General features: G+C 41.3%; 1 protein-coding gene across 6 annotated transcripts in view; it reads right to left on the bottom strand.

The window, feature by feature from the left end:
- The window catches only part of CCDC7 (coiled-coil domain containing 7), a 154,177-nt gene that overhangs the window by 104,534 nt on the left and 31,514 nt on the right, over positions 1-18,129 (bottom strand). For all 6 annotated transcript variants that reach the window (XM_081931350.1, XM_081931346.1, XM_081931349.1 and 3 more), the window contains exons 16-18: positions 13,107-13,172; positions 10,654-10,980; positions 7,302-7,369 (exon numbers count right to left, since the gene is read on the bottom strand). In XM_081931350.1, the coding sequence (XP_081787476.1) occupies positions 7,302-7,369; positions 10,654-10,980; positions 13,107-13,172 (461 nt within the window). The remainder of the gene's footprint in view (positions 1-7,301; positions 7,370-10,653; positions 10,981-13,106; positions 13,173-18,129) is intronic.

The following is an 18,129-nucleotide window of genomic DNA, read 5'->3' as shown; positions in this document are numbered from 1 at the left end:
AACCCACAACGCCACCCGCGTCCCTGTTAAAGCTTATTTGGGAGCAAATTTACACATCAAAACTCATTGAAAGGGTTTGCTCAGAACCAAGAAGAGGGGTGGGTGACAAAAAGCCTCAAAGAGAGAGAGAAAAGCATTTTAAAAGGAAACCGGAGGGTCTTGGCTGATCTTATGGAAATGCAGTCTTTTAATGATCCTGTGGCCAAATAAATCCAATTCAAAACCTGAACTCAAATAAACAATTGCTGCACAATTTGCTTTTACTGGAAGGGATGCTCATTTTCCCTTTGGTCCCACAGTCATAATACTTCTTAGGATTCCTTTGCATTCAAATAATATATTGTCTGCTTTTTTGACCTTTATGAATAAATTTGTTGAAGTGTTTGTTTGTAAGTACGCAAACACGCATCCAGGGATGGGGTGCCAAACTGGGTCTTTGACCCGGGTCCAGGGTCAATAACCCCTCTGGTTGTTTCCATGACTTTTCTAGGACACAGTCATTTATGGTATCTAGAAATTCTACCTTTTTGTCATGAATGGAACACATATGTAGCCAGTCTATGTGAGGGTAGTTGAAGTCACCCATAACTACAACATTTACTCTTTACAATGCTTCCTTGATTTGATTCCTCATCTCAATATCTCCCTGAACATTTGGATGAGGGGAACAATAGCACATTCCTAGCACTGAATTCTTCATGTGCCCAGTTCCACTACACACAAAATTCTGTGCAGGAGTCTGCCCCTTTGGGGATTTTTATCTTACTGGACTCTTTGACATACAGAGATACACCACCTTCAGTATGTATTTCCCTCTCTCCTATAGAGTTTATATCCAGAAAAATATATGTCCCATTTGTTCTCGCCATTCCACCAGGTTTCTGTTATGTCTACTATATGCCATCCTTTAAGATCAAGTAGTCCAGTTCATCAGTCTTGGATCTGAGGCCTAGACTAAGTACTACTGTAACTTGTGATTGCCAGAGCAGAAGTTGCCCAATACTGTAAAACATCTGAGAGAATTCACCAAAAGTGGATGGATGGGTAGAGGATGGCTGCTGACTCTACAAAAAAATAATAATATTACTCACATTGTCTATTATGCCCAAAACTTCATCTCTCATTACCACTATCTGACTTAATTTCCCCAGGCTCACCTCCCACGAAAGTTAGTTCAGGCACTGAGATCTGCCTATATCTTCTGTCATGAAGACAGATGACACAAATTCATTCAATTGTTCACAATCTACTTATCCTCCTTTTGCACACCTATGACCCCCTGGTCATCCAAAGGCCCAAGCACCTACCTAGATGGTTTCCTGCTACCAATATATTTAAAGAACTTATTGTTGGTCTTAATGTTTTGAGCAAAGTATTCCTCAAATTCATTTTTAGCATCCCTTACTCTCGCTTACAAACTTGTCAAAGTTTGTGTTCCTTTTTGTTGTCTTCATTTGGACAACACTTCCACTTTTGGAAAGAATCCTTCTTGTCTACAATAGCTTCTTTGACTCTGCTCAATATTCATGCTGGCATCTTATTGGCCCTCATGGTACCTTGACTGATCTGCAGTGTCATTGTAGTGATTTGACCCTCTTGACTTTTCCTCTCAGCTTCCTTTTTACAAATCTTATCTGGGGGAAGTTTCCTCCTTTGAAATCAGCCTGACCATGTTGGATTTTCTTGACTGTATAGGTATATTTAATTTAATAGTATTATAGTCACTGCTCCCAATTGGCTCAATGACACTTACATCTCGCAGCAGGTCCTGGGCGCCACTCAAGAGCAGACCCATGGTTACCTTGGGATTCATTTTCTGTTTCCCTTTTGCAGTGCTTTTTTTCTAAAAAATGTTTAGGGGTACTCTCATTTTCCTACTCATATTGAAATACTGCCCCTCAATGAGGCAAAACTTAGATTCATAAAATGTTTAGGGGTATGCGTCCCCCTGTGTCCGCCCAGAAAAAAGCACTACCTTTTGTCTTCACAATCATGCTAAATGCTTTACATCTGACTTTTGTTATTCTGTATTGGAGTTACATAAGCCATTTGGGGCACTTAAATTTGAGGAATGTGGCCAATACGTATGAATGAACTAACAGACGAAGACTAAAGGACAAGTGGCTAAGGTGGGCATCAAAACTTTTCTATTGGTGTTTTTCCTTGAAGTTTAATAAGATTGCAGAACATATTGAAGCTCAAACCGTCTTATTTATTCAGCAGCAAGACCCAGCATCCTTGTTTTGGTTTTATTTCACTCCTCGTGGAATTGGGGGAAGGATTCTTCAAAGATTTTCAGGAATTCTTTTAAGACCTAAAGAGCAACCCGGGATTAATTTTAATAAAAAATTATGTCAGTGCTCTTCAACAGTTACGTATTTATAATTCCTAAAAATTGTGTTAAAACTGACAGTAGATTTGGATAAGCATTGTTTGCAAACCCTCCACCTTCCAAAAAGAATCCTATGTGTAATAATACTGATAACTCAGGATAACAGGCATGCACCTGATGAGATGAGCTGTAGTCTTCAACAGTTTATACCATGATAAATTAAAGGGTGGATTTTTACTTCCACAAACCGGCATGGCTACCTCTCTGGAAATTGTAACATTGTATACGTGCCATACATTAATCTTAATATTCATGGTAGCAGCACAGGTTTACCTCATATGCGTAAGGAAAATTAACCCTGTAAATATGATAACTGAATATTTGACTCTGTCCTTTAACTCACTGTTTCGTAGTTCAGATTGACTTCATCCTTTTTTACCTTTGTAAGTAGTAAGCTGAACATCAGGGGCTGGGAACCTTAGGCCCAGGGGCTAAATGCAGCCCTACAAGCCTTTCTACCTGATCTTCAGGACTTTCCTGAGATCATGCCTCCTTCTAGGCCACACTTCTCAGTGGCCTTACTCCATGCTCTCCTCAACTGCTTTTGACTGGCTGGAATGTGTCCTTGAACTGTGATAGCTGTGATAACTATTTATTTTATATGTTTATAAGTTGCTTTTCCACTAATACTTTCCAAAGCAATAGATAATTGAAAGAACAAAAAAGTTAATACTACTTTTTTAAAAATGGTGGGCACATTAAAACACACATACAGAAACAACAGTCACAAGTAGGAGACTGAAATCAGAAAGAAATCACATAATAAAATCACAATAAAATCAATTGCTGAAAACAAAGCAGTAAGGACTGTATTAAAACTCAGTTAAAGGCTTGATAAATATAATGGAAACAACTTTGTACTGAAACAATGATAATCAAAGTACCTCCAAACATTCTCAGGATGGTATTCCTAAAACAGAATAGCATCACTTAAAAAATTCTCTCTCTCTGGAGAGAGGTCTCTGAATATCTAATCTTAAATGCTGGACAGGTTTATTTATACCTTGGGCCTAAGCTATAAATCTGTTCACTAACTGCAACAGAAATGATCAACACCACTTCTCAGAACCATTGAAACATCTACCAACAGTAACTAAGAACATAGTAAGAGCCTGCATAACCAGGCCAATGGCCCATCTAGTTCAGCATCCTGTTCTCATAATGGCCAACTTGATGCCTCTGGGAAGCATTCTCCTCTCATTTAGTTTCCAGCAACTAGTGTTCAGAAGAATGCTGCCTCCAACCACAGAGGTATAACATAGCAATTGTGGCTAGCAGCCAATAACAGTCGTATCTTTCATTGATTTATCTAATTTTCTTTTAAAGCAATGCAAGTTGGTGGACATCACTACCTCCAGTAGATACAAATTCCACAGTTATGCACTGTGTGAAAGTATTTCCTTTGCCTGTCCTGAATCCTCCAAAATTGCACTTCCATCTTAACAGCATTGAATTTCAGCTTATTTCCCCTGATCTAACCCTGGGCTCATATGCACGAGAGCTGGTTATGGGCAACATACTGTCAGCATCACAATTCAAATCTTTAGACTGCCTGCCTCAGTAATTTCATATAGGTGTTAAACAGCATGGCAGAAAAATAGAACCCCAATGAGTATCATAAGTACGATTATGCCATCTCCCTGAGCTCCCAAGGCATTCATTCCATGGGTGCAAAGGAGGAGAGCTGGTGCCTCCTTACTTCCAAATAGAAGGCTTCACCTGTGATCTATGTTAGTGTATTCTCATATTTGGAACTGCACAAAGTACACAAATCAGAAAAATCAGGAAAACTGCTTGAGGGTTTTTAAACAATCAAGCAGCGTATAAATTTTATAAAATAAATTTATGATAATTAACAGTTACAAGCAGAGTTCAGGGCAAAGACAAAGAATCAGCAGGCTGCTAGCAAAATATATGAAGATATCTTTTGGTTTTTGCCTTATATATATTAGCTGTCATAGAATTTGCCTTTTAAGTAATGACATGAAATAGACACAAAAGCAGTCCAGAAAGGAATACAACACACTTTGGAGCACACAACTACAATGATGTGCAATAACTGTGTCAGGCTTTCTATATGATGAAGTTAAAGTAAAAGAATAGTAGTTCTCAGGGCAGGTGCACTGCCAGAAAAAAATGCTTCAGAAAAAATGTTAGTAATCTGTACTGGAGGCTGTAATATTGGAATAAATCTTTACTACAGAGAGATTTCATTTATATTGCTCACCAGTATAGCTGTCATAAATATAGCTGAATCAGAGTTAGTGAATCACTAAACTTGGGAGGTGTGAAAGGGGAACATAGGAAGCTGCCTTATACTGAGTCAGGCCATTGATCCATCCACCTCAGTATGGTCTACACTGACTGGAAAGACTGGCTCTTCAGGATTTCAAGCAAGGGACATCCCAAACTCCAGCTGAAGATGGGATTGAACTTGGAACCTTCTGCATGTAAAACATCTGCTCTACCACTCTGGATTCCATATACATGTGTATTTTAGGCCAATAAGAAACTCAAGTGACCAAGTGATCCAGTCTTAGCGAAGGTTCATTCTGAGTACATGCAGAATGGTTTGAGAAGGAAGGATAGGATTGATTACAAAAACCTGTTTAAATTTTGTGTGAAAACCGTCAAGGAAGGAGATTCTATAACTTTATAAGCAGATATTTAAAATATTATTATCATTAGCAAATATTTCAAATGACTAAGGTTTTAAATGACAATTTTAGGTTATATTTTAATGATCAAGATTTAATATATATTTTTAACTGCCGCTATATCTGGATTGTCTCTGTTATACCCAATTGCAATTCAATGTATTCCTGTTGTGTTTTATGATTTTCCTGATATTTCATGCTTAACCTACATATATACACATACTACCCTCCAATATAAAGTTTCTTTGATTTCTGTCATATTCTTCAAAACAAGAATGGGATCATAGATGAACAGCAGAAGCAGGGCCAGCCTACTCTTGAGGCGGACTGCAGCAACAGCCTTAGGAGGAAGGAATCCCATCCACCCCTGCCCAAAAATCAAGAGAAGCTGCAGCTTCTGACAAGATCTTGTGCAGCTCTCATGAGATCTTGAGATCACTGCTGCTAGTGGAGAAGTAAGGAGAAGCAACCGTGGCTCTTATGTTCCCCCAAGATCTCACAGACTCCTCACAAGATCTCACTGGAACACAGAAGCTGCAACTGCACAACCCCAGTAAGTGAAGCTTCAGCTGGGTGACAGCACCTTCCTCTTTCACCTCAGGCAGCAAAATAGGATGGGCTGCCCATGACCAGAAAACCTTGCTGTGAGCTAAAGTCTGTTCTTCTCAATAGAAGTTTTTCTATTAATTTAAAGGTCTTTCAAATCACATTGTGAATGATAGCATAGCTATGTGAGAGTAGCTCCTTTACATACTTGCCAACTAATATATCACTTCATGCTTCTGACAAAGTGGGCTTGAGCCCACAAAAGCTCATACCATAATACATTTGGTGCCACAAGATTATTCAATTATTCAATGAAAGGTTATTTTTATACATTCCTATATTAAAAATATTTAGTAAAATATGCAAAATATTTAATAGGATCTTAGAACTATAGAGTTGGAAGGGACCTTGAAAGTCATCTGGTTCAATCCCCTGCAATGCAGGAATCCTGCCCACAGCTGTCCCTGGTAGGGCTCAAATCACCAACCTTCTGGTTAACTGCCAGACACACTGAACCACTGTGCCACAGGAAAACCAATATATGTGTGTATTAGGGGGGGATGTGCACACAAATGCATATGCTAGTGAAAATAACCCACAAATTTGTGAATGAGAAATGCATATTAAATTGCTGGTGAATTTTCATGAGGGTCTTTAATTAATTAATTAATTAATAATTAATAATCTGAAGTGGAAATGTTGAACTAACTAAAGTTAAGATTGGAAAAGTGAGAAACCAAGAGAAACTGAAACTGACAGATTCATCTATCCCTAATGCCTATATCTTAGCTGTCAGGGAACTGCCATCGGAGCGCAGGGTGGTGGAGAGGCTCTCGGATGCTGGGAGACCCTCGGATGCTGAGGAGGGAACCAGCAGGGGGAGAGGGAGAGTTTCCACTGAAGAAGGAGGGGAGGAGGAGACAGTGTTGGAGGTGAGGCACAGAGACGCTTCAAGCGAGACCAGTGGTGAGAGCTCGGGGCCTCCCCTTGGGACGCCCACTCTGCGCAGAAAGCTGTCGCGCAGAGAATCTAGGAGGAGACTTTCTGTCAAAGAACTTTTATGTTGGAAGAAATTCCGGAAACGCCCACTGACAGATTCTGCCAGTGATTAAGGCAGCCACGCACTCATGGCTGTCCGGCTAGAGAGAGTTTAAAACTAACCACAAGCAACCCCTTATGCCATTACATTAGCCATCAAGAGTATCTAAAATTTCAGTAGCAGCTAAAAAGTGTAATTGTGCACCGTAACAGCAAAGCAAAACAATATAGTATGTATGCACCACAATCTCACATCTCTTGATGTATTAAATTTTCTTAGCATGGGACAAAAAGCACGTTAGAAAGCAGCAAGCTATAATTTTTTAAAAATATGACTGGGGAGGGGAATCACATTTTTATTTTACAGTGGCTTGTAGTCAAAGTCACTGTTTATAGCTGTTTTTGTAATGCTACTCTGGAAAGACAGAAATCAAAGCTTCCCAATCATGCAATCCCACTACTTTTTTGTAACAGCCATATTTTTACCATACTCATGAATGTGTGTTAACAAATGGCCCCATGTAAAGATTGTTGTATCCTTTTTGTGAACTGCTTTGAGGTTTGTTTGTTTGTTTGTTTGTTTGTTTTTACAGTCAAGCAGTATATGAAGTTCCAGCACTGCGCTGCATTATCTTACCAATAAGATATAAACTTTCAAGTATGCCTACCCTTTTGTCGTTTGACGTCGTTTTCTTATTTCTGCAGAATCTTTGGTTTTCGCACTTTTGGAATCAGCCTATGGAGACAAAATTATATAAGACTATACAGAACTGTAGAACAAATGGAATGGAAATTATACTCCTATTCAGCATTTAATACATGAGTGAGGATTGTGTCAAGTAGCCAGACCCCTACACTATGCCCGCCAAGTAGCTCCTGGCACCCACGTACACAGCACGAACACCTATAGGGAGGAAGCCTTCACACTGTACTCATGGGTGCCAAGAGGTGGATGTACTCACTGTGGCCCTGATCCCAGCAAACATACTGCTTTTTATCGTAAGTATCATGCCTGAAATCTCACTTATTTACAATCACAAAGAAACATTCATACAACAGGAAGATTTAGGTTGGTATTGCATCGTATCTTTAGAAAAGAATTTTGAATTCTGAAAAATAGCATACTGATCATTTGTTGAGCAAAACGAATGTAATATGTTTCCAGCTCAGTGCTACGAGGAGTACAGTGGAACCTTGGTTCTCTAGCGCCTTGGTACTCAAACATTTTGGCTCCCAAGCACCGAAACCCAGAAGTAAGTGTTTCGGTTTTCAAACTTTTTTGGAAGCCATATGTCCGATGCGGCTGTTGGCTATTGTTTCCAGGGTGACTGCGCCAATCGGAAGCTGTGCCATTTTTTTTTAACATTTCGGTAGTTGAATGGACTTCCAGAACGGATTATGTTCGTGAACCAAGATAGCACTGTATATACTTCAATTCTCTCCTTACTCCCATTAAAATGCTGTTTTAATAACCTTCACTAAGCCACATTTGTCACTACAGCAAAATATAAAACAGTTTGAAATTACTGAAATGATGTGTCATTACAATGTTCTTCTGTACTTGAATGTTAAGGCTGCAGTCCTATATGGACTTCCTTGGGAGTAAATCCTATTTAATTCAATGGGGGGGGTCTGAGTAGACATGTGTAGGGTTGCACTGTAAATAAATAAATCCCAGTTACTATTTATTTTTTAAAAAAATGTTGCTTGACTTGCACACGATGGGGGTCTGAGAGCCTTGGCAGGTATAAAATGATGTGTTACTTTTTCTTTTTCTTTCTTGATATGCACTGTTTGTATATTTTAACTACAGTTGAGCTTTGGCTGCTGTGAAATGGAGGCTGCACTTTGAGAGAGGGGTCTGATGTTCACACGCCATATCTAATGTTGAGGTTTGCCTACTGTGAAATAGCATGGAGTGAGGCATAACTGATTTGTGCCAGCTGAAAAATTTAGGGTATATTTATTTCAGTGCCTGGAGTGAAGCAGGCTACAAATTTTTGTCGAATTTCAGTTCCTGGGAAAGCTACATCTGTTGATCATTAGTATCTCTTGCAGCCCATGATACCTCTGAGAAGAAAACATGGTAACTCTATTTGACACCTGAATTTTGCAAATGTATTATGAGCATCTTTCTCAACCACACACTATCATCAGGACTACCAATTTAAAAAAAAAAAAAGACTGCTCCTCTGAGTTTTGCAGTTGCCTGTTAGGCAGACAAAAAAATTAATGAAAGCTGCAATCCTATGCATCCTCCCCTCCAACTATATAAGCAGAATCTGAAGCTGGAGACTGCTTTCCTCACTACCATGCTACAAAGAGCTTTACCTGTTTAATTTCCGTATGTCAGGCTGATGTTAAAGGTGAAGGAGAGTAAAAACAGAAGGGGATCCTAATGCTGCAATCAAATATATATTCTTTGGACCAAGTCCTATTGCACTACTAATACAATCCAATGCATATTACACAGAAATATGTCTACTACATTCAACAGGGCTTACTTGCATCTGCATCTGATTAGAGTCTTGCAGAGCTCTGCCTATTGTTATCCCTGGCTCAGCCTACCAGTAGTGGCAGCAGGGCTCACCTGACTTCCAAGCAGCTGAGTTGCTGCTGTTTAACAGGAGGGACAGTGGGAGAGTTCAGAGAGTTAAGATATTTAATGTTACATAAAAATGCTGAATGAATGTATTAGTATTGAAGTTAACTGGGAAGGGAAGCCAGTGTTTTTCCATGGGGACTGAAGTGGAGGATAGCTGTAAATTTCCATTACAAGAGTGTGGTAATCTTTCCTGCATTGTAGGGGACTAGATGACTATCAAGGTCCCTTCCAACTCCACAATTCTATTATTCTATCTTTCTGGAGTCATGAGACTGACATTGGGTTACAAGATGTTTACATATGTCAATTGACTAAATTCCTCCATGTTAAATCTATATTCCCTTTGTTCTAAACAGCCTGAGGCAGATAGGCTGGAAAGCTCAAATATTGGATTTTTTGCTAAATTAAGCCTACAAACTTTATACTGGGAGCAGAATATGCTTGTCTGTGTATGAGACAACATGTTTTCCTTGTTTTTGTAATGTTTGAAGCTAAGTTCTGTTAGTAAAGCTTTTTTAACCATTTTCTGGACTGGAGAAATTTATTTCTAAACAAGAGCCAGTTTTACAGTAAGAGATTCTTCTGCTTGCATTTATTGTTTAAAATCTTCACAGAGAAGGCAGGAAGGTCTGTTCTGTGCAAGCACATAGACAGGAGCATCACAAACGGTCTGTTCCTATGTTTGCTTAGGGACCACATGATATCATACAACTCTCCTCAATCACTGAACTATTTGGAGGAGATGTTGTTAGTTGACCCCCATGGCTCAGACATACTGCTCATAACCACCAGGAGTCATGAATTCTGTACTGTGTCCAATTTTATGAAATTCCCTTCCAATTAAGGTCTGCCAGGCCCCCTTCCCTGCTGAACATCTGGCTATTATTCAAATAGGTTTTGTAACTGAATTTTAATTTTACAGTTTTAACTCATTTTTAGTTTCACTGTATGGGTTCTCTTGAACTTTGTAATTAAACAGCACATAAATTGTTGAAAGAAATAAAAATATAGAGTTCAAATAAAACATTATCTAAATGTAAATACCTAAGGTAAATCCAAAGGAATTGCAGTGATGTTCTTCAAATCCTATGCAGTTATAACTTTGTAGGATACCTACATCTGGCCACTTGGCCATTGTCAAGATATTGGTCTAGAGATGGATCACTGGTCTAAACCAGAATGGTTGATTTTATTTTCAGTGAGTCAGTATCCTATCTCCTCCATTATTATTTCCTCTGCTTAACAAAAGGCTCAAGCTGCATGCTGCATACATATATTGCCAATGTTATGCCTAGCCATTCATATTCAAAAGATATAGCCATAATGTTATCAGAGGAAGGAGTATAAACTTGTAACTAATCCTTCATTCAAAATTTATCTATATTTTAGTAACCAAAATGGGAAGCATTACTTACTCCCTCTGATTTCCCTGCTTTTGTTTTCCGTGATTCTTCCATCCTTTTTTCAGGTTCTTTTTCCTGACCTTCGCTCAGTGCTTTATCCATGTCTATAAATGACCCCTTTCTCTTCTGTTTCAAATCTTTTGCTGGAAATGTTTCTCCTGCTTTTCCTGTTTCAGGTGCACTGACAGCCAATTTTTGTACATCTGTTCCTTTAGGTTTGGTTCCTTTTTTGCCTTTCTTCTGCACATCTTTTTCATCTTCAATTTCTGTATAAGGGAACTGCCAATCTGGAATAGTTGGAGGTACTTCAGCAAGATGAACCTTAGCCATCTCAGCTTCCTATTTTTAAAAAATAAATACAACATTTACATTTATTTAATGTGAAATGTACAGTTTGTGAGGAGGGGGTCCTAGAGTCAACAATATCTGGAGAAACCCAGACAAGACTAAAAGAAAAATGAAACCATAATACAGTAATTTAAACAGTTTCAGCTCAGAAGCAACAATATTATATGTATTATATTCTACTTGCCTAGAGATAAAGTTTCTAACACCAATTGGACAAATTGGCATAATAGCATAGAATGCCGACAAACATTCCAGCTGCTCAGGGAATCAAACTGCCAACATAGTTTACAGTTGAGTTTCTGTGGGGCTGTAACAAAGCTCACACGAATATTAAGAAGCGCAGCAGCTGGGGAAGACAGCAGACTGAAGGTTGGGAAGAAGCTTATAGACAATGGAGCAATTTGTTTTCTGTTTCTCCAGTGGCTAAGAATCAAACAAATTCAAATAAAAATAAAAATAGTTTAAACTAAACATTAGGAAGAACCTCTTGATAGTACAGACTGCTCAACAGTGACACAAACTGTGATAGTGGTGGATTCTTCTTCATTAGCTTTGAAGTGGAGGGTGAGCTGCTACCTATCGAAGATGCTATAAAGGTAAAGGACCCCTGGACATTTAAGTCCAGTCAAAGGTGACTATGGGATGCGGCTCTCATCTCGCTTTTTGGACTGAGAGAGCCGGCGTTTGTTCACAGACAGCTTTCCAGGTCATGTGGCTAGCATGACTAAATTGTTACTGGCACACAGAGGACCATGACGAGTGCCAGAGAGCACAGAAACACTGTTTACCTTCCTGCCACAGCGATACCTATTTATCTACTTGCACTGGTATGCTTTCGAACTGCTAGATTGGCAGGAGCTGGGACAGAGCAACGGGAGCTCACCCCATCATGCAGATTCAAACCGCCAACTTTCCGATCAGAAAGCCCAAGGGGCTCAGTGGTTTAGACCACAGTGCCATCCATATCTCGAAGATGCTGTAGAAGTGCATTTTCTACACTATCATAAGGTTGGGCTAGATTATCTTTGATAGTCCTTCTAATTTAATGATTCAATGTCTCACCAAAAAGGAAGCTAAATAGCAGGAAACCCGGAGTCTCAATGACTGAAAGAATGGTGCAGCATAAAGGTACAGCATAAGCAGTGGGAAGAGAAAGAAGAAAGGAAAAGGCAGATCAAGATCAAAGAAGGTTGACTAAGCAGAGACATGAACGAAGAAGAGATCTTTGGGGGGAAATATACAGTGCTTATGAACAAAGGAGCTAGTGCTGTGACTGAGGAGGGACTGGAGACAGGAGTGTGAGAGAAGTTGCCTAAACTGAAGGCTAAAGTAAACAATGGAATGAAAACCAGAGCATTGGAAAGGTAAAAGCATTTTGAAGAAAAGAGTCAAAGAGAGAGGAGGCAAAATATCACAAAATAGCTACGGAGAAGTGTGGCTAACCACTATTGACAGGAAGGAAGTGGACAAGCAAGGACAGTTTGCAGGTCTTGTTATTGTGGGCATGAGAAACAATGGAATATGAAGTTGTAGGACTAAAGTGTAGACCAAATCGAGGAATTTCACTTATTCCTTCCACTGTGCTTTGTGATCTGAGAAATCTACAGCAGTGGAGTGGGCATGGAAGTTGAATACACATGGTGGTTTAAAACAACCCCTAGTTCTAGTAACAATTTATGAAACCTCAACTTGTAACTGTTTCTCCTTTTAATGTTTCTTAACAACATCAACGTGGGTGGTGCTGTCGATTGGAAGGTTGGGCTTGTTGATCGGAAGGTTGGCGGTTCAAATCCCCGCAACGGGGTGAACTCCCGTTGTTCAGTCCCAGCTCCTGCCAACCTAGCAGTTCAAAAGCACGTTAAAGTGCAAGTAGATAAATAGGTACCACTCCAGCAGGAAGGTAAACAGTGTTTCCATGCACTGCTCTGGTTATGCCTGAAGCTGCTTAGTCATGCTGGCCATATGACCTGGAAAAACTGTCTGTGGACAAACGTCAGCTCCCTCAGCCAGTAAAGCGAGATGAGCGCTGCAACCCCAGAGTCATTCACGACTGGACTTAACTGTCAGGGGTCCTTTACCTTTACCTTTTAACAACATCAAAACAGTGCAAGCAATACCTCTAAGGCTTTCTGTAGTTTCTCTTCAAGCATTTTCTTCTCTTGTTCAAGGGTCTGAATATTTGCCTACAATGTCAAAATATGTTTAGGCATTTAAATTCACAATTTGGGTTTCTTATCAAAATATTCATACAGCAACATTCTAGAATATGCTCTACCATTCCACAAACATACACTGCACCTATTACATAATGATATGCAAACATATTTGGTTTTCCAATTATGTCCCAGAGGATCTGTTCCAAAAGAAACTAATTACCAATGCATTAATTGAGTTGAAAGGACAGACAATGAGGCCTGGTTATTTTAAGTAATAAGTGAGGGGGATATGTTTTTTTGTGAAATAAAAGAATCCTTCTCTTTTGAAGCTATTATAAAGCATGTAATTCTAAATCAAACAACACTACTGATAATGGTGTCACAGCTGTGTGATATTGTATAGTAAAGATCAAGTAACAGCTTAATCATTGCCAAATTGAAATATGTCCAGAAAATATTTTATCCCTAAGGTCCTGTAGATAAAGATGAAAGAGGATGTAGGAAGTTCGGCACTCTCTGACACTTCCTCTTTCAGCTCTATGTGCCTTTCAAGGCTCAGATCAGGACCTGAGGAGCAAAACAGAAAGAGGACTGACCAGAAAGGATAGGAGGAAAGGGTTGGGTGGTAAGGTAGGAAGGAAGGAAAGGGGACACTGGTGTGGAAGGAAAAGAGGAAAAGGGAGAGGAAGTGAAATTCCACAGGAGATATGAAAAGGCGAGACTGGACTGCCCGGTCCAGGAGAGGGAGACAGTAAATACAAACATGTTGGATACAGTAAAATGGATCCTCTTGAAATTGTGCAAGTCCCTGTCACTACCATTCAATATGTCTCCAATGACTGAGCCATAGTAATCATGATCTAGTAGTTTCAAGCGCAGCTATGTTGCTAAACATAGAACTAAGATATATACAGTGGTACCTCTGGTTGCAGATGGGATCCTTTCTGGAGGTCTGGCCGGATCCCAAGGTTTTTGCAACCGGAGGACCTGCTTCTGCGCATGCACGCAGGGCAGTAGAATGCTTCTGCGCATGCGGCAAAACCCAGTCCAATACTAGGTCCAAAACCAGGTTTGTCACTTTCGTAACATGAAAGTGTTTTTATTGTATTTTAGTGTTTTGTTGGAAGCCGCCCAGAGTGGCTGGGGAAACCCAGCCAGATGGGCGGGGTATAAATATGTTGTTGTTGTTGTTATGAAATTTACGTAACCAGTGGGTTCCATAATACGAGGTACTACTGTATCCATAGACCTAAGCTGGATCTAGAGACATCAAAGAAGCGTTTCAGTTAAACACATTGCAAACTGCATATAAGGAAATCTGGTTGAAAAGATGGGACTCCACAGCGCCATCTGGTGTCACAGTGTTATATAATACACTTTTCCTTTACCAGTCTAGCCGAGTCCCCAGTGAAGGCTGGTACACTCAAACTTTGTTGTTGTTTAGTCGTTTAGTCGTGTCTGACTCTTCGTGACCCCATGGACCAGAGAATGCCAGGCACTCCTGTCTTCCACAGCCTCCCGCAGTTTGGTCATACTAATGTTCGTAGCTTCAAGAACACTGTCCAACCATCTTGTCCTCTGTCGTCCCCTTCTCCTTGTGCCCTCAATCTTTCCCAACATCAGGGTCTTTTCCAGGGAGTCTTCTCTTCTCATGAGGTGGCCAAAGTATTGGAGCCTCAGCTTCAGGATCTGTCCTTCCAGTGAGCGCTCAGGGCTGATTTCCTTCAGAATGGAGAGGTTTGATCTTCTTGCAATCCATGGGACTCTCAAGAGTCTCCTCCAGCACCATAATTCAAAAGCATCAATTCTTCGGCAATCAGCCTTCTTTATAGTCCAGCTCTCACTTCCATACATCACTACTGGGAAAACCATGGCTTTAACTATACGGACCTTTGTTGGCAACTACTGGGGCACAACTCAAGCTTCTGTATAGGATGAGGAAGGGTTGCCTTAAAGTGCAGTCCCAGAATGCTCAGAGCTGTTTCCTTGAAAGCCACACAGCATTAACTAGGCCCTAGGACTATGTTTTTCTTCACTGATCAGGTGCTTGCTTATTTATTTATTTTATTTGGTAATCCTCCATCCGACACAACTGAACTGGTTATTTGTGCAAGTGACCACCACGGGACACATCTCTTTTTGTACAATAGTTGCTTTTTTCCTTTTTTTAGTTACATCAATTTGTTTTTTGGATGGGGAGGTTTCATATTTTCCAAACTTACTAAAGTTAATGGACTAAATAGGACAATTAATTATAACGAGAGGGAAGGGTGTGAGTGCTGTAACATGCAATTATTTTTTGATCTGGCGAATCCATCAACTTGATGGTGGAAATGGTGCTTAGGTGTGAATCACCTGGATCTGCCTTAATCTTATGAAAATTTATATTAGTATGTTACTTTTCCCTTAAGTAAAAAATAATAAGAGTAGAACTCTGGGGAAAGAGAAGCATGAACTGCTGGGGCAACTGAGAAGGACAATAGCTCCTGAATCCTGTTTTAGTCCTTTAATAAACTGTAGGGATAGTTCTGCAAGAAAATAAAAGCAAATTTGGATACATCTTCCTTGCCTGAAGTGTAACATCAGCTTCTGAACATTTACAGTGGTGCCTCGCAAGACGAAATTAATTCGTTCCGCAAGTCTTTTCGTCTTGCAAGTTTTTCGTCTTGCGAAGCGCGGTTTCCCATAGGAATGCATTAAAAATCAATTAATGCGTTCCTATGGAAACCGCCTTCAGACCAGGTCCGGGGACAGTCTGTCCCCCGACCTCTTCTGAAGGCCGGCGGGGGGCAAAAGTCTTTGCTCCCCCCCCCCCCCGCCTGCCTTCCCGGGACAGCGGACACTTCTCCTGCGTTTCTCCGCTCTCCCGGAAGGCAGACAGGGGGGAGCAAAGACTTTTGCCCCCCGCCAGCCTTCAGAAGAGGTCCAGGACCTCTTCTGAAGGCGGGTGGGGGGCAAAAGTCTTTGCTCCCCCCCCCCCGCCTGCCTTCAAAAGCCATCCGGGATAGCGGGAAGCGCTTCCCTGCTATCCCGGACTGCTTTTAAAATGCTGGCGGTGGGGAGCAAAGCCTTTCGGCCCCCGCCAGCCTTCCTGGACCTCTTCTGAAGGCCGGAGGGGGGGGAAGGCTTTGCTCCCCACCGCTAGCATTTAAAAGAGGTCCCCGGAGATTTCCCTATGGGCTTTCTTCTTGCGAAGCAAGCCCATAGGGAAATTCGTTTTGCGAAGCACCTCCAAAACGGAAAACCCTTTCGTCTAGCGGGTTTTTCATCTTGCGAGGCGTTCGTCTTGCGGGGCACCACTGTATTTTTATTTGTTTGGTAAAACCTGGCCTGGAACTGCTTTAGGTTCTGACTGGATTCCCTTAATGTTACAGTGATTACTTTCTCTCTGGATATACCGGTAAATTCATCAGATACGTCGATACTGCCATCTATCACCCACAGGCAGGGATTGCAGAGTTAAGGAAGTAGTTTGCTTCATATTATATAGTGCTGTCGATTTCCTGCTTCCCATCCAGGGGATTCTTTTTCTCCATGATCACATTTAGCCTCACTTCTTGTACTATTGTGTATTTTCTCTCCCCCTGCCCACCCCCATTTGTTCCTTGCTGCCCTGGGTAAGTTTTGTGTGATTTGGAATGTCTTTGGAATTTGTTTCTCCCCTGTCAGCCTTTGATTTTACTTTTCCTCCTCACACATCTTTCCTCTTTTCCCCTTCCACTTCATTCCCCTCCCTTACAGTTTGGGTGATTGTGCCTTTGATTATCAGATCAGTTTATTTTTCTGAGAAGCTTTTACTTTTTCTGGGAGTGGATCATGTGTGAGTGAGTTGTCTTGGTTATACCCTTCCCCTCTGCTTCTCTGAACTCTGGTAGTCATGATTTCCTCCTTCAACAAGTTTGTGAACCTTGAGTAGCTTCTTTCCTTGGTACCTCTGCTTTTTAAACCCTCCCATGTGATCCTTTATTCCCTGTGTATTTTCTCTTGTACCCTGGAGTACTATTATATTATCATTACATTAGCCCCATAAGCCTTTCACTCTGTTTGCTGCCTTCTCTTGGTTTGTCTGCTGCCCATCACATTACTGCTTCCCTGCCAGTTCTGGAGCAGAACTAAGGTGCTTCTTTTGGACTGAATTAGAGCCTGGAGCAATCCTCGTGGAATTCAGTGGGGCTTACTTCAGAGTCAAGTACAATTATTCTACCATAAACTGACATTAGAACTTGTGACTGCAATGACCCTCCTGAAGCACGGTAAGACACTTAGATACTAAGTAATAAAACTGAAACATTTTGAGTGTCAACTGCTTCTTTGAAAAAGAGGATAAGGAAGAGAACCAGCATGGGGGAGCACATAACTTTTGTCCTAGTAGAGAAGCAAATGTAACAGCAGGAACCCCTTTTAAATCACTTTTCAATTTAGTTAGGACAGGGGTCAGCAAAATTTTTCAGGAGGGGGCCGGTCCATTGTCGCTCAGACCTTGTGAGGGGCAGGACCCACCACCTCCTGAAAGCCCCCCCTCCTGAAAGCCCCCCTCCCCCGCCTATGCCACTCACGCCGCAGCCACCAACGCTGCCTCGTCTCTGGCAGCATCGGCATCCTCTTTCTCAGTGGGGCACAGAGCCCATGCCGCTGGCCTGGACAGTGAAGGCAGCCTCCACACCACTGCCGCTTCCTTCTTGCACGGCTGCTTCCTTCCACTTGGCCACCTTAACAGGAAGGAAGGAAGGGGCAGTGCCCAGATGCCTCCACGACATCACCGCTTCTTCCTGTTCTGCCTCCTCAGCGGGAAGGAAGGGGTGGCACCCAGATGCTGCTGGCCTGGGCAGCCTCCGTGCCACCGCCGCTTCCTCCTGCTCGGCTGCCACAGCAGGAAGGAAGGGGCAGCGACCAGAAGCCGTGCCAGCGTCGCTGCCTGCCCAGAGTCATTTGCGGCTTTTGATTGGCTGCAGGAGCTTCCTGCAGCCAATCAGAAGCCATGCCA

The sequence above is a fragment of the Podarcis melisellensis genome (assembly GCF_964234715.1).
Source record: "Podarcis melisellensis genome assembly, chromosome: 12".
Lineage (NCBI taxonomy): Eukaryota > Metazoa > Chordata > Lepidosauria > Squamata > Lacertidae > Podarcis > Podarcis melisellensis.
This window is presented reverse-complemented; position numbering and strand designations above follow the sequence as displayed.